This window comes from Giraffa tippelskirchi, chromosome 9, assembly GCF_054371585.1.
Source record: "Giraffa tippelskirchi isolate mGirTip1 chromosome 9, T2T-mGirTip1v1.2.pri, whole genome shotgun sequence".
NCBI classification, from domain to species: Eukaryota; Metazoa; Chordata; class Mammalia; order Artiodactyla; family Giraffidae; genus Giraffa; species Giraffa tippelskirchi.
Window position 1 is genome coordinate 157,261,538 of NC_137283.1, and position 25,482 is coordinate 157,287,019.

At 42.3% G+C, this 25,482-nt stretch overlaps 1 protein-coding gene and 1 pseudogene across 4 annotated transcripts in view; one reads left to right on the plus strand and one right to left on the minus strand.

Annotated features, from left to right (window-relative positions):
• The window catches only part of SNX9 (sorting nexin 9), an 85,740-nt gene that overhangs the window by 39,912 nt on the left and 20,346 nt on the right, over window positions 1-25,482 (plus strand). For all 4 annotated transcript variants that reach the window (XM_081530134.1, XM_081530136.1, XM_081530135.1 and 1 more), the window contains exons 3-9: window positions 512-586; window positions 1,884-2,009; window positions 14,817-14,982; window positions 16,897-17,044; window positions 18,538-18,622; window positions 20,642-20,767; window positions 20,885-21,002. In XM_081530134.1, the coding sequence (XP_081386260.1) occupies window positions 512-586; window positions 1,884-2,009; window positions 14,817-14,982; window positions 16,897-17,044; window positions 18,538-18,622; window positions 20,642-20,767; window positions 20,885-21,002 (844 nt within the window). The remainder of the gene's footprint in view (window positions 1-511; window positions 587-1,883; window positions 2,010-14,816; window positions 14,983-16,896; window positions 17,045-18,537; window positions 18,623-20,641; window positions 20,768-20,884; window positions 21,003-25,482) is intronic.
• On the minus strand, window positions 24,940-25,460 carry LOC145520873 (stathmin pseudogene; annotated as a pseudogene).

Sequence of the window (25,482 nt, forward strand, 5' to 3'; positions counted from 1 at the left end):
GCGAAGAGTTGACTCATTGGAAAAGACCCTGATGCTGGGAAGGACTGGAGGCAGGAGGAGAAGGGGACGACAGAGGATGAGATTGTTGGATGGCATCACTGACTCGATGGACATGGGTTGGGTAAACTCCGGGAGTTGGTGATGGACAGGGAGGCCTGGCGTGCTGCGATTCATGGGATCTCAAAGAGTCGGACACGACTGAGCGACTGAACTGAACTGAACTGAACCACAGACCAGTCAACAGAAAGAAATTACAAAATCTTGGCATCCTGTTTCTCTCTCTTTGATCAATTATTGTTGAAGTTTGATTTTTCTCATTTTTAAATTATATCCTTTTCTGGCATAAAGAGAAAGCTTAAGAATTTGAAATTTTTAACAGCGTTAGCCCTGTAGGAATGAAAAGGTTAATGGGTTAGTGTTAGTTACTTCTTTTATGGATAACAATTCCCGGAGCCAAATTTCTGCAGGAGATTCCAACTGTAATCTTTTTTTTCTTTTTAACCTTTTTGAGGATGTTGGTGGAGGATGGCTGGAAGGAAGAAACAGCAAAGGAGAACGAGGGCTTGTTCCAACAGACTACGTTGAGGTAAGAATTGACTCTCGTTTATTCGTTAAACCTGGACTTTGTCATATATGTTTTTATGAATTATCAACTTAAATGACAAGAATGAAAGATAACTTTATTTTTAATGAAAAAAATTCCATTGTAAAAATAATACATGCTGATTATATAAAATGTAGAAAATTCATTGAAGTAGAACCAAGAAGAAATATTACCTGCAGACTTATGTTCCAAAGAGTGACTCCAAATACTTAGCTGAAGTTCCTTCCAAGGATAGCAACTTTCAATTGTTCTGAATAAAAGTCTCTATTTTTCCTTTATTGATACTGTGTAGTATCTGCTGCCTACCACCCTGTTTACTGTAGAGTGGATTCACAGAGTGTAAGTAGCAGACTGTCCGAGGTCGCTTTCTTCTCCCTGTGCTAATCTAGGACCTCTCTGTCAGTTCCTTCTCCCATTCTCAAAGACCCAGGGTCTTGAGTGAGCTGCTGCTGGGTGTAAGCTATGTAGTGATAAATGCCAAGGATGGTGTGGGGACACACCCCACCCAGCTGACCAAGGCTCTCTGAGTCAGCCTCTTGGCACCCCCTAATGGCTGTTCGTAGGTCACGCAGAACGGAGCCCTGGGTCCATGGTGAGCTTACCTCTTATCTCGGGTGATAGTAAGAAACTGAGGCTGCCTGGTGGCCTGTGAGTAAAACTGGCGCGAAGCTTAGGAACAGAGTTGCCTTGGGTTCCCCTCCAGTAGAGATATCACGTGCCCTGGGAAGGTGTATGCTGGGCACTGCCTGCAAAATGGGAAGGCTGGCTGTTGTCCCTGACTGAGAGTTCAGTGGGGAATTTTGAGTGCTGTAGACAATACTGATGAACTTGCTGAAATGTTGGGTTGGCCAGAAAGTTCATTTGGGTTTTTCTAGAACATCTTTTCTGGAAAAACCTGAATGAACTCTTTGGCCAGCCCGACATGTGCATGGGCAGGCACCCCACCTTTTCAAACACTGTCAGAGGATTCACAGGTCCCTGAACCCAGCCCACGTGTCTCATATTATGTTGTGTTTGACTTCTGTACACCGTGCATTCAGGATCCTAAAAACTGACAAGAATGAGAAAAAATGTGATAAGGTGATCCTGGTATTAGTTGCATTTTTCTAAAGAATTCTGCACACTTGCAGAAAGGAATCGTTAGGGCAGATGTTCTTGAGCTCATACCTTTTAAGAATAGAAACCCTTGGATAGTTCTTGCTTGCCATCAGGGATTCTAACTCTGAAATAACTCTGTAGTCTACGAAAGTAAGTAACTGTGGTCCTTCCTAATGTTCAGATTTTGCCCAATGATGGAAAAGATCAGTTTGCTTGTGGAAATTCAGTGGCCGACCAAGCCTTCCTCGACTCCCTGTCAGCAAGTACAGCCCAAGCCAATGCATCCACCGCCAACAGTAACAACCAGGTAAATTGTACTCTGGCTTGACAGAACAAAGCACACGTATGAAAGCTTGTGATGCGTCAAGCTCTTGCCATTCCCTGGAAGCACGAACAAAATAGCTGTTAGGTATGTGTGTGGCATTCTTTCCCTGGGTTCTAACAAAGACTTTTTTCCAGAAAAACATCTATTTCTGCTTTATTGACTATGTCAAAGCCTTTGACTGTGTGGATCACAATAAACTGTGGAAAATTCTGAAAGAGATGGGAATACCAGACCATCTGACCTGTCTCTTGAGAAACCTGTATTCAGGTCAGGAAGCAGCAGTTAGAACTGGATATGGAACAACAGACTGGTTCCAAATAGGAAAAGGAGTACGTCAAGGCTATATATTGTCACCCTGCTTATTTAACTTATATGCAGAGTACATCATGAGACACGCTGGGCTGGAAGAAACACAAGCTGGAATCAAGATTGCTGGGAAAAATATCAATAACCTCAGATATGCAGATGACACCACCCTTATGGCAGAAAGTGAAGAAGAACTAAAGAGCCTATTGATTAAAGTGAAAGAGGAGGGTGAAAAAGTTGGCTTAAAGCTCAACATCAGAAAACTAAGATCATGGCACCTGGTCCCATCACTTCATGGGAAATAGATGGGGATACTGTGGAAACAGTGTCAGACTTCATTTTTTTGGGCTCCAAAATCACTGCTGATGGTGACTGCAGCCATGAAATTAAAAGACGCTTACTCCTTGGAAGGAAGGTTATGACCAACCTAGATAGCATATTTAAAAGCAGAGACATTACTTTGCCAACAAAAGTCTGTCTAGTCAAGGCTATGGTTTTTCCAGTAGTCATGTATGGATGTGAGAGTTGGACAGTGAAGAAAGCTGAGCGCCGCAGAATTGATGCTTTTGAACTGTGGTGTTGGAGAAGACTCTTGAGAGTCCCTTGGACTGCAAGGAGATCCAACCAGTCCATCCTAAAGGAGATCAATCCTGGGTGTTCATTGGAAGGACTGATGTTGAAGCTGAAACTCCAATACTCTGGCCACCTCATGCGAAGAGTTGACTCATTGGAAAAGACCCTAATGCTGGGTAGGATTGGGGGCAGGAGGAGAAGGGGACGACAGAGGATGAGATTGTTGGATGGCATCACTGACTCGATGGACATGGGTTTGGGTAGACTCCGGGAGTTGGTGATGGACAGAGAGGCCTGGCGTGCTGCAATTCATGGGGTCGCAAAGAGTCAGACACGACTGAGCGACTGAATTGAACTGAACAAAGATTTTGCCTCTTAAGCCTGCTGCAGACTGTTTTTATAGCATTGATTATTAGTGAGAAGGCAGGGTGTTCATTGAGAGTTGCTTATAAAAGTCTGGCAGGTTGAACACAGACCCCATAAACGGAATATCCTCTCAAGTGAGGGCAAGGAAGGTAAAGGGTCCTCTGTGAGGCGAGGCGGTCAGTGTCAAAGCTCTGGGTGGAGCAGGATGACTTCTGTGACCTTGGCTCATGACTTGCACTTTCAACACGAGCCCCCTCCTCTTGCAGGTGCAGTGCACGTGAGGTAGCTGCAGATCCAGCAGTTGGTACTGTTATTGTGCTGTTTCTTGAAAACTTGGAAAAGTGGGATAATTTGAGAAAAATATACTGAAATTTTAATGTTAATTTTAATGAATTTGACCAATTTAGGTGACTGCCTAGTTCAGTTCAGTCACTCAGTCGTGTCTGACTCTTTGCAACCCCATGGACTACAGTATGCCTTTCTTCCCTGTCCATCACCAACTCCTGGAGCTTACTCAGACTCCTGTCCATTGAGTTGGTACTGACATCCAACCATCTCATCCTCTGTCGTCCCCTCCTCCTCCTGCCTTCAATCTTTCCCAGCATCAGGGCCTTTTCTAATGAATCAGTTCTTCACATCAAGTGGCCAAAGTATTGGAGCTTGGATGGCAAGGAAATCAAACCAGTCAATCCTAAAGGATATCAATCATGAATATTCTTTGGAAGGGCTGATGCTGAAGCTGAATCTCCAGTACTTTGGCCTGGTTCAGTTATTGCTAAATGATTATCCAGAGCCAGCATCAACAAGAAAATTGAGAAGATGGATCTAAAAATGTTACTGCTTCCTACCTCTTTAGAAATGAATGGGCTTTAGGAGATATCTCTTGATATTTTTAACTACATAAAAGGTTTTAAATAGTGTAAAGCCTAATAACCATCTCACAGTTATCTGCTTATAGGATATTTATATCTTAACCTTTTAAGAGAGTTTTTCAAAGTACTATTACTAAATGTTAATTGCAGATTTTATGCATTTTAAAATAGCTTTTGTGGACATCCTGAATTACAAATTAGTCTGGCTCAGATATTTTAAAATTCGGAGGTGAAGTTATCACCATAGTTGAGCATTCTCTTATATTTTGTTAATCTATAATACCTGGGAATGTTGGCCAGGTAAAGTTTACTCAAGATAAAATGTGAAGAAATAGTAGTTTAATCTTATTGTTGTTTAGTTGCTCAATTGTATCCAACTCTTTTGTGACCCCATAGACTGCAGCCTCCTCTGTCCATGGAATTCTCCAGGCAAGAATACTGGAGTGGGTTGCCATTTCCTTCTCCAGGGGATCCTCCCAACCCAGGGGTTGAACTCACACCTCCTGCATCTCCTACATTGGCAGGCAGGTTCTTTACCATTGAGACACTAGGGAAGCCCAGTTAAACGTTACTTCGTGTTTTACCAGGGATTCTTAACCTGGGTGCTGTTAACATTTGGGGCCTGATGCTTCCTCATTGTGATAACCAGCAGCGTCTGTGGCCTGTAGCACCACCCTCACCATAATCACCAAAACTGGCTCCAAATGTTGCCAGATGGGCAAAGTCAACCCAGCTGAGATTCACTGAAGTATACTGAATTATACAAAAACACCGGTGAAACCGCATTAATAAGTAAAGGACAGCATTTCAATAAAGGGGAATTATATTGAGATTATCATAAAATAAGTGAAGGAAACAAGACATATAGCTATTTATCATATTTGAATTCAGGGACCTGTTTCAACCATTAGCTCAAGATCGGCTGAAGCAGTTTAACTCATAAACACAAATTTAAAATCAATCTCAAATTTTGTTATATTATGAAGAAGATTTCTCATAAAAACTGGTCAGCATAAGTTTAATTTTTTTCTTCCAGGTTGGTTAAAAGAAAATATAACCAACTTATAAAGGTTGGATTTTACTAGTCCAATCTGACATTAAATCTAATCAGATCCTTTGAAAGCAAAGAAAAAATAAACTGAAACCAGGAGTAACAAAATACAGAATGCATGACTGTAATTAATTAATTTGAGCATTTGAATTTACTTAAATAGGGTAAAAATATTTTCAACAGCCATCTATGGTCTGTTATCTGGGATGTAAGAACAATTTAAATGGGCCAAGACTGTGGTGTGTTTTATAAATACTGTTGTTAATTGGTAGCTTCAGAAAATGTTGCTGTCAGATTTTTCCATTATTTCATTTTCTGAAAGTTGGTTAAAAAAAATAGTATTTTTGTTCCAGGGATATACCGCTTGGGCTTTTCTAGTGATTCTGGCTTTGCCTTCTCCCCCGGAGGACAGTTTGTTTGGAAGCAAGTGTGTCGGAGGAGGGCGTCCCTTGTGGCTCCGCTGGTAGAGAATCTGCCCACTGTGCATGGGAGGAAGGAGCCAGCCCTCCCCCCGCCCTCTGCCCGTGGGTCAGGCAGGCCACGCCCCTGCCCTCAGCTCAGCGCACCGCACTCCTCCTAATCGGTGTCCTTTTAAGTCTTCTCAGCACCGCTTGCTTTGAGTTTGGCTTCCTTCCCATGCAGGCAGGTTGAAGCCACACATTCAGCTGCTGCTTATCCATCTTTCTGTCTTGTCTTTCTTTTAAATCATATTTTTAGAAAGATCTCTCTAAAAGGTTACATTCCACCTGCAGATGTTCATAAATAACTTACTTTGAGCCTGCTGTTTTTTAATTTATCTGAACCCTCCTTGACTTTTGAAGCTATACTGCCTTTCAGAGTAATGAGTTCATATGTTTATAATATATAAAATAGCACTTCCTTTTGTTTTTCTTAAAACTCCTAATTTCAGGTTGTTGGGGCCCCTTCTGGTTCTAGCTTCTTACTAAGCAAGCAGAGGTAAGTGCAGTGACTGGCATAGTGGTAGATAATGTTCAGGCAGCATCCCCACGACCCACCATGACCTTTTTCTTTCTTATCTAGAATGTGAGGGAACTCCTTACCTGTAAAACACAGACTCGCCGCTTGACTCTGGTATAGACTAGACTATAAATGTCAAGGGAATACAATGCATTATTCTTTAAATGTGTTGGAACAATTTAATTTGGACAATGATAGAGCTGTTTATTTTTTTAAATACTTGGAAAAAATATAGGCAACATTTTTTTTTATATAACCTTGGAATATAGAAGGTGTTTCTAAACACAACACAATTTATAGCAACCATAGAGCTGTTACATTTAAATCAAAAAGTAATATTCACCTAGGAAAAGAATTTCTAACGTGCCAGAGGTACCAGGTAATTCTGTTAATAGAGAACTCTCATAAATCTATAGGGAAAAGATGAACAGCTCAGAAAAAGAAACGGGTGAAGGGGGATGAACAAATTTTTTCATTGGAAAGGAAGTACAAAGAGCCAGTAAATACAGCAGGATGCTCATTTTGAAATTCTTTTTATCAAATTAGCAGAGAATTAAAGTGTTTTAACACCTAATGTGAGGAAAGGCATGTTCAGTAGGCTTTCTGATGTGGAGCTGATAAAAGATAAACTGACGAAGCTTTCTGGACAACAGTGTGATAAGTCTGTGTTAGTACGTGAAGTGCGTCTGCTCTCCGACCCAGCACCTGTGAGCGGGCCCCGGCTCTACTGTCGGACAGGCGTCTGAGCAGGAGAGGGGTCCCCTGCAGCGCTGTTGTACAGCAGAGCCGGGAATCCGCGTCGTCAGTAGGGGCTGGCCAGGGAGACTGCAGGACAGCTGCCCCTTGGGAAGCCAGGGTTGCTGTTAGAAGAACGAGGGTTCTTCTAACTTCAGATGTACAGACATGGATGATCGGGCCTTTAAAAAGGCATATCCTTATGGGTAGTGTTACCTTTCTTGTGTTTAAATATATACATAGGACGGGGGAGTTTGATGACAATGGTAATGATGACTGCACAACATTGACAGTGTAATTAATGCCATGAAATGGTGCGCTTAAAAATGGTTACAATGGGAACTTTTACATTATATTTCAGCACAATAAAAGTTGTAAAAATTAAATATATACATACCACAAAATACATACATATACACACACACACACCACAGTTGCAAACTGTGTAGAAAACTTACTGAAGGATATTTAAGAAATGAATTAGATTCTTGTTTTCTTTTTCTAGTACAGATTTTAAGGTGGATGAGGACAGCTATTGCAATACCTTTAAAAAAGAATAGTTTTTAGTGGTTATTGGTGGTTTCATTATTAGTTATTTATCTGGTATCTTACAGATTCAGGAGCACTTCCTATTAGTAGCTGTGCCTCCAGAATGTTTTAGCCTGCTGGTGAAAATGAATCTCAGATATCATGACAAAACATGTGTTAATAGTTGTCCTCATGTTGGTTTTCGCCCAGTGAGTCAAGTCAGTCTTGCTGTTGTTATCTAAACAGGCCCTTGCCCACGTTCACCAACGCCTGTTGTCAGAAGTAAGAGTTTGATTCTTACTCATCCTGGTGGCCCAAGGATGTCATCTTAAGAAGCAAAGTACAGCTAAGTAGCAAAATATAACAAAACCAGAACCTATTATTTTTGTGGCCAGCAGTTGCAGACTAGTGGGGGTTTTGTTTGTTTGTTTTTCTTTAAAAAGAAAGTTACTTAGGAAACAGTGTAATTCTTCCAGTGTAAGCTTCTTAGGGCGGGGCCAGAGCAGTGCCTCTCTCTCTCTCCCCCTCTACGCGCCCCCCCACCCCCCACCCCTCTCTCTGGGCAAAAGCCTTTGCGGTTCTGTACTTGATATCACACCCCATAAATCCTGAGGTTTTCCATGCTGGCTGGTGAGAACCGCCCTACTGAGAGGTTCATACTTAACCCTTCATGTGGTCGCTTCCTCGTATGTGTGTGCTGATCAGTACTCAGCCTAAGACCTGGGACCCCGTCCCCACCCCTTCACCCAGTCTCTGGAGGCCTCTGTCTGCTCTCTCCTTCTCACTGCTCTGCACCAGACTCCCAGCTCTGTCTCCTCAATTCACAGAGACCAGTGGTCTTTGTGTAGATCCCCCGTCCCTAACCTGAGGCCTGGAAAGTCTCTCTAGGTAGGTGTCAGGTCCCTTATTGCCTGTTGGCCAGTGATTTGAAGACAGTTTCATATATAGTGTCTCTTTTAGTTTTAAGTGGAAGCATAAACTGGATCCCAGTTACTCCATCTTGATTGTCTTCTTTGTGTATTATTAGTTGATTTCCAAAACCAAATTTATTGACATTTACAAAATGGAAATCATACCACCACTTTCTTCAGAAGGAAGTTATACCTGAAAAGTGCATTCTCGAACACTATATAAATGTTAATAGTCATGACTTCCCTACTAGATAGTTGTGGAGCTGGGATTTGAAGCCTGGAAGTTGGATTCCAAGGTTGTACTCCTCATAGCGATGCTGACTTGGCCACTGCCTGGCTCCGGGGAGTGTATCGGTTATCTCTTCTCAAGTCAACTCTGCACACCAAAGCGGTCTGGCTCAGGAGCTCGCAGAGTTCACGACCTCATGGGCTGTTCTGTGCTCTTAGCCGGTCCTGGGTAGGTTCTTTGTGGCTCTCAGGTTCCAGGAAGCTTTGCTCATCTCACATGTCTGGTGGCTTTGAAAGCACTAGTTCAATATCCTGACATTTTTTAAAGCTTGGCGTCGTTTTTCCTCTGGAGTTCTTTTTCTGTGACTGTATGACTTGCATGATATTTGTTCCATTCCTTCTATGCTGCGTATAGTTACTTTTAGTACTTCAGTGATGCTGTGTTGTGACATCAGTCTTTAGAATATATGTTAATGCACAGAGGATAACCCATTACTACAGTAGGGGCTTTGGTTTCTGCATGTAATGTTTGTGCATGAGTGGCATGCTGGAATTTTCTGCTGAACTTAGCCCTGCTATGCATTTGCTGTTTTTAGCTTCGGTATACTCTTTTTTTTTCCCTGCCCTTCATTTACTGAGCACCTTTTTTTATTTTAAGGTGGATATTTTGGCTTAGATTGGTTGTCTTGAAAGTCTCAGCCAATCACCACCTTCTTCATCTTCTCCTTCTCCTTCCATAAATAAGGTAAAATTCAATTTGAAACCCTTAGAACTAATCCTTTTTCCCCAAGTGAGGTGTTGTTTTCAGTAAAGTATTTAACTAAATAAAAGTCTTCTTCGGAATATGGCAACATAGAAAGTGGGACATATAGGAACTGAAAGGGTGATTGGGATTTATACCTTGGAGACCTTTCAGCTAAGACTTTCAACAAGACTTGACTGATGAATTTATCCCATGGACATTGAGGTCTGATGAAGGGTTTTTAACCATAGAGTTGACAGAGTCTGGATGGCTTTGATGCTGTAAGGCGGGCGGGCCCGGAAGAGAAGGATGACTCAGTAGAAAGGAGAGAGAGGGAAGGCCTGGGAGCAAAGGAAAGGAGAGGCCCCTCGAGACCTTAGCGGAGGAGCAGAATGCATTATCGTGCCGCCAGATGTCTGCAAATGAGGGACGGAAGGGGTTCTTGGAATTGAGAAGTCAGAGAAGTCAGAGGCAAAAGGATCGTTCAGCCGCTTGTTCTATAGCCCAGTTCGTTGCAGCTAGGGTAAGGCTTTGAAGAAAAGCAAGATCTCAGCATTCAGAGCACAAAAAATGTGGCAAGACCCCCAAGAATCAAGAGTTGCTTTTGAACTTTATGGCAAAACATTTCTGTCTTCTTTCTCTTTCTTATATGTATCTGAAGGAAACAGATCTTTGCCTAGAATAGAAAGTATCTTAGGTGCCTATAATCACCTGTTTAATTAAAAGTTTCTCTATTAATGTGATCTGGCATTGATTTGAAAATATAATTGATGGTCTTTTCCTCTAAAGTGTAAACTAATGGGGATTTACTCAAAGATTACCAGTCATCAGGCTTTTCTTTATGTTCTAAATGAGCCCCCATGTAGTAAGATGACCTCTGCTGAATTTGTGCTATGTGCTAGATACACTGTGACATTTTTATATGCATTATGTCATTTAATCCTTACAAAAGTCCTGTGAGGAAGTTAATGCTGTTATACCCATTCAGTAAGTATGGAAACTAAGAGATGGAATAAATGACCAAGTTCATACAGCTAGTAAGCGGTAAAGCTGGGATTCAAACCCAGATAGACAGCTCCAGAGCTTAAATTCTTAACCACTGCACCGACTAGAAGTTTACTTGAGTCAAATCGCTACAGTTTCATAAAGGGATTTAACATTCAACCTGTGGGCTGTTTACTTGAGTCAAATTGCTGCAGTTTCATAAAATAAACTGAAAGTAAAAGTCGATCAGTCATGTCTGACTCTTTGGACCCCATGGACTATACACTGCATGGAATTCTCCAGGCCACAATACTGAAGTGGGTGGCCTTTCCCTTCTCCAGGGGATCTTCCCAACTGAGGGATTGAACCCAGGTCTCCCGCACAGTTTCATAAAGGGATTTAAAATTCAACCAGTGGGCCAGTGTTCTCATCCTTGCCCTCCCTTTACCCCTTATTATGTTTTTGTGAGATGCACAGCTTTCCTGGAGGCTTGGCGCACAGACGGAGAGTAGAGCGTGAACAAAGGGAGAGATGTGGGAAAGTCTGGGAGATTGCAGGTTGATGCATAGACTGAGGATCAGTGGCGACTAGTGAGGATGGGGAAGTCATGGAAGGAAAAGGTAGGATTTCAATCAATGGACTGAGGAGCTTAGAATCCATCCTGTGGTCAGTGAGGTCTAGAGAAAGGTTTTGAAATAATGCAGTTGAGTTGGTGGGGCGGGGGTGGGGGGTGGGTACCATGAAGGGAGGGAAAAGAAGAGGATGAAGACCTTGCTGGGTAGAAAGAGGAAGGAAAGTTGGCAGAAAGCAGAGGAGAGGCTTGGACGGTCGTGTGACCAGATGCCTGCAGTCAGGGGACCGAAGGGTTATTGGGAATAGAGAGCAGAAGAGCCAGAGGCCGAGGTACAGGAAGGCTGGGTTCAGGGGGAGGCAGACCCCGGCAGGCTTTCTGAGCTGGTTGTTTGCTACTGATATTAGAGGAGGGGCCCTGAGAGCAGTAAAGGTCACCAAGAGACCGAGTGAGGGATGAGTCGGTGATAGAACCTGGGGAGATTTCTAGTTGGTCCGGTTTGAAAGATTTATCAGCAGAAGTCAAGTTGAAACTAGAAGGAATATTTCCGGCGGAGGGCGTGGGCTGGGGGGACAAAAGCAAGCAGTGATTTGCCGACAAGGATTTCATCACCTGGATAGAGAGCTAAGATCCTGCACGTGACCCAGTCATAATGTGGTGCTTATAAACAATCTATTAATGAAGTAGTTTTTCAAAGACTATCATGTTATGTGTTTCAGTTTTTCTAGGATACTTGCTGTGAATCTCATGTCCCATTTGTTCCTTGGTGTTGACAGAACGCCTTTCTCTGACAGTTTGCCAACAGCCTTACTCTTTGGTGGTGCTGGACTCTCACTCGGCTGCTGTTCTAGCTTGTAGCTCTTCTGTTCCTTTTCCTCAGCAGTTTATAGAAATGCCAGGCGAGTATCTGTACTTACTGTCATGTTACCATCCAGAATTTGCCTACCTTTTGAAGTTCTTATTGCAAAAACAAAACCTAGTTTAGAGTCTGGAGAGCACAGGATATCTGTTGCCCACCGTCACCACCCTCCACCCCCTGCCCAGAAAGCTGTGGAGGAAGGGATTCTCTTAACTTTGTGTGACTGGCCTGCCCTCAGCACGACAGCTTTCTTTTCCAGAATCCACTAGAGTGGCTTGAGAGGAGCTCCTTGTCAGCCGTGCATTTGAGAAATTGACAGTCATACGGATGAAATGTCTTTCTGCTGTTAATATTTGACGTTGAGCAAAATCATTAGTAACGTCATCTTTTTTTCTTGAAGGTAGAAGAGATGTTAGAATGCAATCACATTTCCTCTCGTAAAATGTGTGCTCTGTTGTTGACGCTTCTGATAGGTGGCTGGCAGTTATCCCCCCGTATGTCAATTGGTGAAGAGTGAGAAAAAAACCAACAACGGTGGCATTCTAAAACGTTAGAGAGGTGTGTGAGGCCATTTGGGTAATTTTCTTGCAAACCTTTCTCTCTCTCTAACACCAAGTTTTGTTTTTGTTTTTGTTTTTTATGTGAGAAGGAAGACTTTACTATTCCATGTCCTTGAATTAATAGATTTCAGTGTTGAAAAAAAATTTTTAAGGCACTATTTGTTTTCCCTAAATGTATCTACAAATTTAAGGTGATTCAAACGAAATCAACACATTTTTAAAACTTGACTTGTTGTTGTTGTTTAGTCACTAAGTCATATCTGACTTTTTTGTGACCCCATGGACTCTAGCCTGTCAGGCTCCTCTGTCCCTGGAATTCTCCAGGCAAGAATACTGGAGCGGGTTGCCATTTCCTTCTCCAGGGGATCTTCCTGACCCAGGGATCAAGCTTGCATCTCCTGCATTGACGGGTGGATTCTTTACTGCTGGCATGCTAATCCTAAAACTGAAGGTTGTTTTAGTTTTAAAAACAGAAAGCTGATGCTGAAGTTCACTGTAAAAATAATAAAAGATGTTATGGTAAAGTACAAACTTTACCATATGGCATTCTGTCTGGTGGGATCCAAAGTAGTTTGGTGCTAGAGGAATAGATGATTAGGAAAGAGTCCCTGAAATAGGCCCAAGTCCAGGTTATGGTAAAGGTGAATTTCAAGTCAGTTGGGGGAGAATGGATTATTCATTAAATGATGTTAGGGCAACAGATTGACTACAGGAAAAAATTAAGCTGGATTCCTATATTATATCTTACACTGAAGTCAATTCCATACAGGTTGAAGATTTAAAATTTAAAAATCTAGGATGAACCTAGAGCCCATTATACAGAGTGAAATAAGTCAGAAAGAGAAAAATAAATGTCATATACTAATGCATATATGTGGACTCTAGAAAAATGGTACTGATGAACCAATTTGCAGGGCACCACTGGAGACACAGACATAGAGGACAGATTTGTGAACTGAATGGGGGAAGGAGGGGTGGGAAAGAAGCAGAGAGTAGCACGGAAACCACCATATGTAAAATAGATCGCCAGTGGGAATTTGCCGTATGACTCAGAGCTCAAACTGGGGCTCCGGGACAACCTAGAGAGGCGGGGAAGAAAGTTCAAGAGGGAGGGGACGTGTGTATACCTATGGCTGAATCATGTTGGTGTATGGCAGAAGCCAACACAATGTTGTAAAGCAATTATCCTTCAATTGAAAGTAAATAAATTATTTTAAAAATAAAGGAAACAAAAAAAAACTGTGGTTGCCGCCGGCTACTCTTACTGCAATATTCCTTGAAATAGGGTGCCATGTATTGCCCATTCGAAAATTTTATTTATAACATTAATAAACTATAAAATTATGCAAAAGAATAATGGGAGAAAATATTTTAAAAATAACTTGGCATGATAGCCCCATTTTATGCAAGACGCCACCCCTTGGCATGTAGTAGGAGTGTAGGAATGTGACTATATGATCTCTTTCTAAAGCAGTTTGACAAAATCTTATCAATTTTATTAATAAATGCACACTTTTATTAGCCCAGTAATTTTCTTCCAGGAATTTCACATAGATCTATTGCACATGTGAGGAAAGATGTATAAGGATGTGCACTGCAGCATTATTAGCAGTAGCAAAACACTGCAAACAAGTGAAGTGAGCATCAGCATGTACTGTTTAGATGATGGGAAACAAACAGAAAGGAATTCTGTGGAGTCACGTGAAAGAAGGTCATCATCCACGTGCTGATGTATTAATACCTAGAAGAATGTTTCAGGCTATTGAATGGAAAAACAAAAGAGAAGTGCAGAGCAGAAGTGTAATTGGGGCTCACTTAGAACATGTGTAAAGCAAGAAGAATCTCTTTGCATGGCATGTGTGAGTAAGTATGTACAAAGGACTTTGTTAGGAGTCGTCGTCTCTGAGAGGATGACTGGCATCTTAAGGTGATAGGAATGCTTTTATATTTCATATCCTTTTATCCTTTTTTTCTTTTTACGGGTAATATAATACCTTTTGAAAAAAAAAATTAAAACAGTTGAAAATAGAACTGATTACTATCAAGCAGTTAAGGTCAATAAAGCATATTATTAGCATATGTAATCTCAAAAACATAATATTAAGTGGGGGAGAAAAAGCTTGCAAAGAGATGCAGACGGCACAGTGTTGTTCAGGTTAGATTTGGAAATAGGAAATAGTTGTTATTTATGAATGTGTCACATATTCTCTTACACAGTGGGAGTGTCAGAACATGCATGAGAACGAGGGCAGGTTCAGAAAAGCCGTTACTTGGGGGAAGGGAAAAAAGAGTTTCTCTGTTAACAGTTGTAAAGTTCCTGAGCAAACACGGCAAATTGCTAGCAGTAAAATTCAATTGATGCTGCTTTTTGTGCTTGCCCACATGTTTCTAAAATTTTGTGTTTTTAATTATTTTACATTTCTATCAATTTTTTTCAGCACCCCTATTCAATTGCTTCCTACTGAATTGAGTAGTGCTTTCTAGAAGTCACAAATACTGTCTCCTTTTTTTACCCCTAACAACAGGTCAGCAGTGGCAGTGACCCCTGGTCAGCCTGGAATGCTTCCAAACCTGCAAACTGGGAAAGCTCAGACGGCTGGGGAGCCAAGCCAGAGGGGGCCGCAGCCCAGAGAAGTGCTGCCAACAACTGGGACTCGGCCTTTGGTCATCCCCAGGCCTACCAAGGACCAGGTGAGGGAGGGGACACCCTTAGAGGGAATCCGAGTCGAAGCGGATTTAATCACAGAACTGTGGTCTTACTCACTAATGGCAAACTTAGTCTTCTGAATCCGAATGAGGTGGGTTTTAATTATACTCTTTAGTCCACTCTCGGTTCCCTGTCAAGGAGAACCTTGTCACACATGCAAACGACTGCAGGGACCAGGTACACAAAGGGAAACAACAGAGCAACCCTGTGGGGCTGTGGGGGACGAAGGGGGCAGCGGGTTGATGCCATTGCAGGAGGACTGAGCTGGTGTTCCTGGACCACCACAGCTCCAGAGAGGCTGGAAATCTCCATTTTTATGTTGTCTTCCCACTTTAAAATCCTCGCTGCTAACACACATTTGTTTTTAAATCTTGGGCCAAAAAAGTGTGCACATGGATTGACTGTGGTTTATCACTTGCCGGTTTATGACCTCTGACTTAGCTGTTCTATCATTTCCTTAACTACCTGTTTGACTCCCAGGTGCTTAATGGAACCACTGAGGCAAAGGAAGAATTTCTAAAAGGAAAAACAGTTCAGGAATTAAGAAAGCTTATTTATGTCTGTTCTGAAATTAAGAGACCCGCCCATTATTTTTCAATGATCTCTGTCTGAGCGCATTGTGCTGAGAACTGAGTGTGCTGAATGGCAGGAGACGTGGGTCAGGAGCCTTAAAGGGTGCAGGTGCTACTTTCCGGCTCCCACTCGTGGGGCAGGCCCTGGGCTGCCAGCCGGCCCGGGAGTCGTGGGCTGGGTCCAGAGCAGACTGCTGACATCGCTTCTGCAGTGACTTGGCATTGCTCCAGGAATCCTGGCCCAGATCCTTCTAATACTTTCCAGTCTTTTCTTTTTCCTTTTGACATTTGTCGCTGGGCTTCTCGTGGTGGCACTGTCAGGGCAGAGATGCCAGGGCACTTTCCTGCCTAATGCTGAAGGGACACCTCAGGCCTTCAGAGGTGGGAGACAGAGGCACAGAACAGTGGTGGAGGGCAGGAGTGGAAGCCCATCCGACACGGAGAGGATTGTTAGAATGTCAGGCTCCCGGCGCTGGTTAGTCACTACTTGCCCCTTGTTTCTTTCTCTTTCTCCTCCACCCCCTTGTCCTTCTCTGGCCTGCACTGTTATGAGTGTTACGCAATTCCCTTTCAAAGATCTGTCACCCTTTTGTCCTCCCCAGTCTCTTGGCTTAAAGGGCATTTGACCTGTTTATTTGCAAATTTCTAAAGCTAGATTTATCAATGTATAGGTGGCCCAGTGGTAAAGAATCCACCTGCCAACGCAGGAAACACAGGAAACATGGATTCCATCCCTGGGTTGGGAAGATCCCCTGGAGAAGGGAAGGGCTACCCACTCCAGTATTCTTGCCTGGAGAAGTACATGGACAGAGGAGCCTGGTGGGCTACAGTCCATGGGATCGCAGAGAGCCAGACACGACTGAGTGCAGGACAGCAGAGCCAGCCTCTGGAAGATCTTCCCTGCGCACCACAGAGTGTTGGCTGGTCATCTTTTGGCCGCATTGCACGGCAAGTGAGATCTTCATTCCCTGACCAGGGATTGAACCCGAGCCCCCTGCATTGGAAGCACGGAGTCTTAACCACTGGACCGCCAGGGAAGGCCCTCCAGAGTGTTTTTATTGTTGTCATTTATCTGAAGTTACTTGGACCAACAGCCCTCTTTAAGTTGTTTCTAACTTGTCTTTTGTGCTGAAAGGCAGAATCCTCTAGACTCACAACTGTCTTAACAACAGAACCTGTACCCTTTGCATCCTTATTGTAATCCTGACCGTGTACCCTTTTCTTCTTTAAAAAATGGTTAACCCAGTTGGTAGCTGTTACCAGGAAATTAAGTCACCCTGTCTTTATTTGGTCTCTTTACCGACAATCTTCTGTTCTCACCTCCAGCAACTGGTGATGATGACGACTGGGACGAAGACTGGGATGAGCCCAAGTCCTCCCCCTACTTCAAGGACTCAGAGGCGGCAGAAGCAGGAGGTGTTCAACGAGGAAGCAGCCGGGCCAGCAGCTCTTCCATGAAGCTGCCACTTAACAAGTAGGTGTAAGAGCTGGGGGAACAGATCTCTCATATGAGAGGCTGTTTCTCTTTCCAGTGATCACAAAGTTTGGGGCATGATTTGATCGCGTCTATTTTTTTATTTGGCTCTTAGCTTGGAAGCTTTTTTTTTTTTAATTTTTTTTTTTTTATTTTAAAGTGAAATATATATTCCATTTAATGATCTGCCAAATACTCTTTTTGACCTTTATCAACTCATGACATATTGTTTCATTGGTGATGTCACAGGAAAGCTAAAAATAATAATGATAACTTTCTTTTAAATGTCTTACCGTGTATTGATCCTTTACCAAGACCAGGCTTTGTGCAGAGCAGCTTATGTGTTTTCTCTCGTGGTGCTCTCACATCCCTTTGTGGTACATATGATCTCTTCTGCTCTCAGAGAAACTGAAGCCCAGAGAGGTTAAGTAACTGCCTGAGTTCACACAGGTGGGGAGTGATCTAGTTGGGATTCCAGTCCAGTCCCTCAGCCCCCTGAGCACGCTCTCAGCGTCTGTGCCTAGCGTGTTTAACACTTTGTTTTCACTTAGATTATCCTTGGTTTTTTTTTTTTTTTTTAAGTGTTTTGAGCAGTACTTGTAGAAACACTGCTTAGCAGGAAAGCTTGGGGGAAAAGATGAACATGGATACAGAATGAAGGAAACAATATGGGCCCCTCTGAGCATCACATCGGCCTTTTTAGCTTGGTTTAGGAATGAAATCAGATATAATACAGCTGGTTTTTGTAGAAATAAGATTTCTTTTCCTATTTTAGGTGTTTTGCTTTCTGAGCATTTTTACCCCTTGTTTATTTAAAAAAAAAAAAAATTTCTAAAACTCAATCTTGTCTTCTTTAGAAGTTGTGCTTTGGGTGGGTATACATTGATTCTACCTTTTCTTCCATTTTAGAATTTTGCTTTGGGTGTAGATTTGATTTCTGGAAATAGTCAAGTTTATTATGTTTAAGGTCTCTAAGAAGACAGGTTCCGAAGACAATTTCCAAAGAAAATGGCACAAGTACTTATGAACAGTGGCAGTTTCTTTGCGGTAATTGTGGCCTCCCAAGGGAGAATGTGGAAGGCAGCTTTAAATTGGATGTAAAATGCTAGTGTGTGGCCTTCACCCCATGGAGTCATCTCAAATTGATATGCTCAGCACTTACTTTCTACCTCTGTACCTGGGGGATATTTTCTAGTCTGCCCTTCCGTCTTCATGTGGTGATAGAGTGTCTCAGATCAAGCAAATCGAGTACCCATAAATATCACACCTTCTGGAGTCTAACTGTCCTCTTACCAGATAAAGCTTAATTAAATGACTAATTGGCTGTTGAACAATCTGATTACGTCAGGTTTCATTTACCTTAGTTTCCTAGTTCCAGTACATCTGAAAGACAGAACAAGTTCAAACCGTTGTATTAAGTAAATGTGGACGAGAGCTATAGAATTCTTACAAGGAAAAGGATAAGACTCACAAGCATTTGTCCTCATGATTAGATTTCCTGGATTTGCAAAACCTGGGATGGAACAGTATTTGTTGGCCAAGCAACTGGCAAAATCCAAAGAGAAAATTCCTATCATTGTAAGTTTGTTTATTTTTTATTTTTTGCTTTGTTTCTAATTAAGCTCTTATATAGTATCTTAAAGAAGTTTATTAGTCATTTAGAAAGTATTCTTAAACACAGTTAATGCTCCAAGTAAGTAACTGATGATATACTAAAAGTATAAAAAAATAGCATAAATTAATGCCCATTATTGTCTAGGCATTCTTTATTTTTACCTTTTCAGACTACTAGTAATTGAACAAATACCCATAGTATATATGTGTTTTTTATAATATTTCTTTTTCTGAAGTGTCTTGAAGATACTTTTTGCATGCTGTTTTTCTACTAGCCAAACATATTTAGTTAATAAACACAATTCAAATATTTAGGTTTCTACCTTGGCAGAGTACATGCATGTTATCAGAATAAGTTCCCTATTCCTCTGTGTTGGTAATAGTTTTCTTTCATTAAATCAATTGTCCAGTTCATGGTAAGGAGCTAGCAAATGAAAGCTGGCAGTTAGTGACACTGTTCAGAATATCCATCTTTGAACGGCTTGCTTATAAGATGACACAGGCTTCGTAGTTTCACCCACATGTTGATTGTGGATAGATTTTCTAAGTGTTACCTAGCTGTATATTTCCAGATAAAATTTTAGAAAAGAACTATAGCTATCTTCTGACCCTGATAATTTAGTCATGTAACTGTAAGTTGGGAGTAGGGCAGGAGGGCAAGGGGCCTTGAGTGTAATCACCATGGACTCAAATAAGGAGGAAATATCTAGTCTTATTCTATAATCTTTGGGTCCTAGGAAACTCGATAATATTGCAAGAATGACAGTGTATTTTTTATATTACTTGTTCCTGCTTCTTTGGAATGCTTGAAATCCTGGAAAACTCCAGAGAGAAGGGCTGTGACAAGAGCCTTTTTATCCTTCTTCCCTGAAAGCAAACTTGGGGTGATTATCTTCTGAATAGTTAGGTTAAAGTTTTTTTTTTCTTCAGACATTTTTGTAAATACTAACATGTATCCTATTCTTTTCATTAAATTTAAAACTCCACAGAATCAAGAGCCCATGGCCCCCTTGCCCCTCAGATTCTCAAAAGCATGAGACTTTGTCCTAAGCGTGAGAGTGTTGGAACAGAACTCAAGGACCCCTGCATTTGAGTTGTCCCACACATCTTAGGCAGGCCTGCCTGTGTGGGCTTCTTGTATGGAAAAGAAAGTAAGGAAAGCCATAGAGGCTTCAGAAAAACAAGAAAAAGCAGAGACCTGGTCCTTTGGTTTTAAGGTGCAGCATCCCTACCCACTAGTAAAATATGACCTCATGGATGTTGGGCCCTGGTAGGTCAGAGTCTCCTCTCTTGGGTCCTGTCACTGAGGAAGTTCCCCGAGGCTCCTCTCAAAGGTTCCTGCCCTGTGGCTTCAGGAGGGTTTTCTGGATCTGGGTCCCCCTTGGAGAATCATAATATTAATCACTTGTTGTCAGAGACCTTTAGTCCCTTGTTAAAGCTCTCTAGGCCCCAGTCACCATCCTGACCTAATAGCCTCTGAACTTTCATACCTCACCTCGCTTTTTCCTCCTTTCGCCTTGAAAAAGAATTAGGGCATACAGAAGATGAGAGTAAGTGTGGAGGAAGTGTGATGCCAGTTTGGCATTGCTGACACAGCCAAGGGTGTCGTTTTATATTTCACAGAACTATTTGTCTGCAGTAGATTTGAAATTTTTAAAAGTGAGCCCTTCATTACATATAAATGGGACAGCTGGACTGGAGAGAGATTGTGTCCCGCCCAGCATCCTCTCGAGGAAAGGCAGCTTGGCCCCTCTCCGTGGCCTGAGATGCCCACATGGGAGCAGAAGGGCCTCTTGATTAAGTGTGTTCTTCAAATAGAACCTTAGTAAGAACAGAGAGCATTTGTGTAGATAACTTCTCAAAGAAGAGCAAGAATGACTCTCCTAAGGACTTCTAGTCCTAAAAGAATCATTTGATTGATTTATATCAATTGTGTTAACTAATCTTCCACGTAACAAAATTGCCTCTCCCTGCAATGTGTAGGTTGGAGATTATGGCCCTATGTGGGTTTACCCTTCCTCTACGTTTGACTGCGTGGTCGCAGATCCCAGGAAAGGCTCCAAAATGTACGGTCTGAAGAGCTACATTGAGTATCAGTTAACCCCTACCGTAAGTATCCAGGTTATCAAAACAGAACCGTGCTTACATCACTAGGAAAGGCTTGCTTTTTCCTTCATTTTCTGTAGTTGATATTGGTAACTTTTTTTCTCTTTCCTTCTCTTGTAGAACACTAATCGATCAGTAAACCACAGGTATAAACACTTTGACTGGTTATATGAGCGTCTGCTGGTTAAGTTTGGGTCAGCCATTCCAATCCCTTCTCTTCCAGACAAGCAAGTCACAGGTGAGTATATGTGTGACAGAACTCAAAACAACAAGTGAAAGAGACTCCAGTTAGAGTATTCTACTGTAAATCAGAAATGGCACTTTTCATCCTCTAGTGGAACAAGATGTGAAAGTCTGGAAACAGCAGCTAACTGCAGCCATAAATATACATATAAATACACACACACACACACACACAGTTCACATATTTGGAAGTTACATAAACACCTAACAAAAAGGTTTCATAAAATTTTCTGTCAAGAGTTCCTAGGTACATATGTCTCTTGAATTCTGATGAAGTCACTGTGTCTTTACTGCTACACCTTTTCCAGTCACTGTGTCTTTATTGCTAACCCTTCCTATAAAAGAAATATATACCTTTTTTTATATGTGAAAAATGACACCTGGGAAAAACAGGAATAATCTTAATAGTCTAAGGTAGAAATTAAAATGTCTGACCCAAATAATGTAAACGCGTTACATAGTCCAGCTGTGTCATTTTCATTGGTGGTGCTGTGCTCCGTCCTGTGGGACTCTTTGGAACCCCGTGGACTGTAGCCGGCCAGGCTCCTCTGTCCATGGGATTTCCCAGGAAGAATACTGGAGCAGATTACCATTTCCTCCTCCAGGGGATCTTCCCAACCCAGGGATTAAACCCACTTGTCTCTTGCATCACCTGCATTGGCAGACGGGTTCTTTTAACACCACACTACCTGGGAAGCCCCTGTCATTTTCATTACAAGTCTGTAAACACCAGATGTAGGCACCACAGAGCTTCTAAGTGTTAATGTAGGAAGTTACCAAGTTTTCTACGCAGTTATTTTGGTGACTACTGATATTTAAATATTTCTATTTATCATGGATAATCACCCTCTCCCTTTTCTTATTTATTTAAGTGTCATTTCCTCCCCCCACTCCCAAGTAATCTTCTAGTAAATAATCCACAATGCTACCAGAGCCCCTTGTAATGTGCAGTCGGAAAGTATTTTTCCTATGTCTGTTTTGAGAACGATCAGTAATTTTTTTTTTTTTAACCCTTTAGCCTACTTTAGAAACTGGAATGTTAGTACTCAGCAGTCAGTATGTTTGTCTTGGGATAAAAGTTTGTAAAGAAGCTGAACTTCACGTAGAGATTAGAGTCTCCATGTCTAGCTAGAAAATACCGCAGTACATGAAACTCTTAAGTGGAGAGAGAGAGAAGGATCAAAGACAAGAGTAAGACTTGAAAGCTTGGAGCTGGAACGGTGCAGGAGGAAAGGAGGCTCACCTGGGCCCATGAGGAGTGTGGAGGGGGAGCCGGACCCCAGAGGCCTGGGGGGCTGGAGAGGATTCCGTCCTCACTCAGCAGGAGTGAGATAAAGAGACGAGAAGAGGGGCTGGGGGCTGCACCAGCCCGGGGCAGAGCCCGCTCAGGTGGCCCAGCCTGCAGGGAGGTTGGTTCCAACGGGCCAGGTGTCACATGTGCCCTGGCCCCTCACACACGGGTGCTCTCAGCTGAGACACACGCCACTCAGAAGTGCTGCGAAGGAATGTGATGTGATTCTAGAGCTCACTCTGTGAGATGTGGACTAACTAATCCTCAGCTAGAACCAGTGACCTTAGGATAAGGAAGTTATTCTCCATAAAGCGTGACTCTGTGCTTTGCTTTGTTCAGTGTGTATGCTTCTCTGAAAGTTTTTGAAGAGATGGAAACTGTTTTTAAAGAAATGCTTTTGATTTTGGGGGGGAAAACTTTTCAAAAATTTCACATTGTCCTAGCAGAATGGAGGAGTGGGCCTGCATTGCCCTCCAGGGTGTGACACCCAGGCCGCGCCTCAAGGCGCCGGGGTGGCAGGTTGGGTGTGGGGCTGCTTCCCCCCTGCTGGGACATGTCACCCACCCCAGTCCTGCACCCACTGCATATCCTCACTGTCCCTCCTTTCTGTCATCCGTATTGTTTTAATCACAGCTTTCTTTCTAAAAATTTAGATTTCTTTGCATGAAAACTTGAGTTCTGCCTTTCTCCACACTTTCAAGTTTGAATTTTAAACTCTCCTTTATCAACTTGGTTAGCGTAATTGTTCTCCATGGTGTTGAAATAAATGGATTAATGAGCTATCTTAGAGTTGTGAGGGTTTCTCTGATTTTTTCAGTTTTAATACACTGTTTATTCAGAATCACATAATCCATGGCCTATCCTAAAGCATCATAGACTCACGGTTCTCCCATAGTAAGGTTTTTTTTTTTTTTAAAAAAAAAGGTCAGGCCTGAAGCCAGGGGATGTCAGAGAAAAGCACAGAAGCAACAGCCCCTCAGTCGGAAGAAAGTTGGGCTTTGATTCCCTAACTGGGCCGCGTGCCGAGGAAACCGGAAGGCACAGAAGCCGGTCTGTTTCCCCCTTCTCTCGTCTGCGTCCTGCCTGAGATGCCCACAGCGTCATTATTGTATAAACTCCCTTCCCTTAAATCCTGGAGAAAAGAAAAAGGAATACCAAGTAGATGATGTCATGACATTTTTTGGACTTGATAATCCGTCCATGAAAAGCTTAGAGCTAAGATTTTTCTAATTTGTTTATGGATTTTATTCTTTATGGAATAATATTGAATGAATCTGGTTTTATTTCCAGGGGCCAAACTGGTATATTAACATACTTCATGAAAACCTAGGTCAGGGTCATAGGAAATGGGCAGATGGAAATCCCTCCTCTTCTTTTTCTTAATTCTCTGGAACCTGATAAGAATATCCTCACAAGAACAAGATAATAGCTGAAGTCACAGTTTGTAAATAGACCAGCTGTGTCAGAAAAAAATTTTAGGAGAGATAAGAATGATTATTTAATTAATTCCAGCCAATGAGTAGGTTATAAACTCTTGTATAGTTGACTTGCTCATAACGTGGAATTCAGTGTAGCCCTTAGGTCTGTGCTAACTTCCAGGGTCTCTTCTGTCCGTGAGGCGGGTCATCGTCTGCACAGTGGACAAGTTTCTGCAGTACTTAATCTCTGCTCCCAGTCTGTGCAGAATTTGAAGTGTTTTAATATACAGGAGGGGGGGTCTAGTTTTGTAGTTTTCAGTTTAACATCTAGGTCTAGGGTTTATTTTGAGTTAAGGTTTGTATAAAGTGTGAGGTGCTGGAGGTTTATGTTATACATCTGGTCTTCTAGTGGTTCTTGGACTATCTGTTGAAGAGAGGATCCTTTCTCTGTTGAGTTTCCTTTGCATTTTGTCAAGAAATCAATTGAGCATATTTGTGCAGGTTTATTTCTAGACTCTATTCAGTTTCATCGATTTATGTGTCCGTCCTTTTGCCAACACCACACCATCTTGGTTATTGTAGCCTTATAATATAGAAAGTCTTGAAGTCAGGTATATAAATCCTCCAGCTTGGTTCTGTTTCAAAATTGTTTTTAGCTATTCTTTTTCTTTTGCCTTTCCATGTAAATTTTAAGAGTCAGCAGGATTCTTTTATAGTCAGATACCAATAAACAATCATGCTAGGGTTTTTATTGCAATTGCATTAATTCTGTAGACCAATTTTGGGAGAACTGAAATCTTTTTTTTTTTTGTTTCCCTGCCACCAACAGCACTGTGCAGTTTTATTAACCATTCAAGTACAGCAGCGTCTGTAAGATCAGGACAGAATTGGGATTTAAAAGTGAGCAGATGTTCAGCATCTAACAATTTGAAAGAAGCCACTACATACTCTTTTCGCAGACATGTTTTCACGGAGCCAATACAGTCCTAGCCATTAGCCCAGCACACCAGGTGTACTGAGGTAGAAAAGATGCGACAAGAAGCATAGCTACGTTAGAAAGACTTCAACGGTTTAGAAAAAGAGTAAAACACTTTTCGTTTCTCCCCTTTAGCCCCTAAAACAACATCATACCATCTGGATCTACCTATACAGTCCTACATCAGCTTGTAGAGTATTTGTCAGGAGGGCAAAAGTAAAATGACACTGGCCAGCACAATCTTTGGATATTTAGGAAGGGGAGGGGGAGAAAGTCAGTTCTCAGAACAAATTAGTCGGCTTCAGTCTCATCAGCAGGATCTTTGGATTCTTTGTTCTTCCGCGCTTCTTCGGTGTGCTTGTCCCCTCTCGCAAACGCTCCAGTTTGGCAGCCACCTGCGCCTCTCGGTTCTCTCTGCTGGCTTCCGTCTCGTGGGTCAGCTTCTCTTCCGCCATCTTCCTGACGTCGTTCTTCTCTGTCACTTTCTGAAGCGCTTCTTTCTCGTGCTCTTGTTTCTCAGCGAGCTGCTTCAAGACCTCAGCTTCATGGGACTTGCATCTTTCTTCTGCAGCTTCTGATTTCTTCTGAATTTCCTCCAGGGAAAGATCCTTCTTCTTAGGAAGGGAAAGGGGACATCCTGGGACAGATTCTTTTTGGTCAAAGGCTGAGAATCAGCTCAAAAGCCTGGCCTGAGACACGCTTCTCCAGTTCCTGCACCTGGATGTCAGAAGCAGCCGTGGTGAAGAGAAGACAGGAGACTGGCAGCATACGCTGCACGGTTCACTGGGGA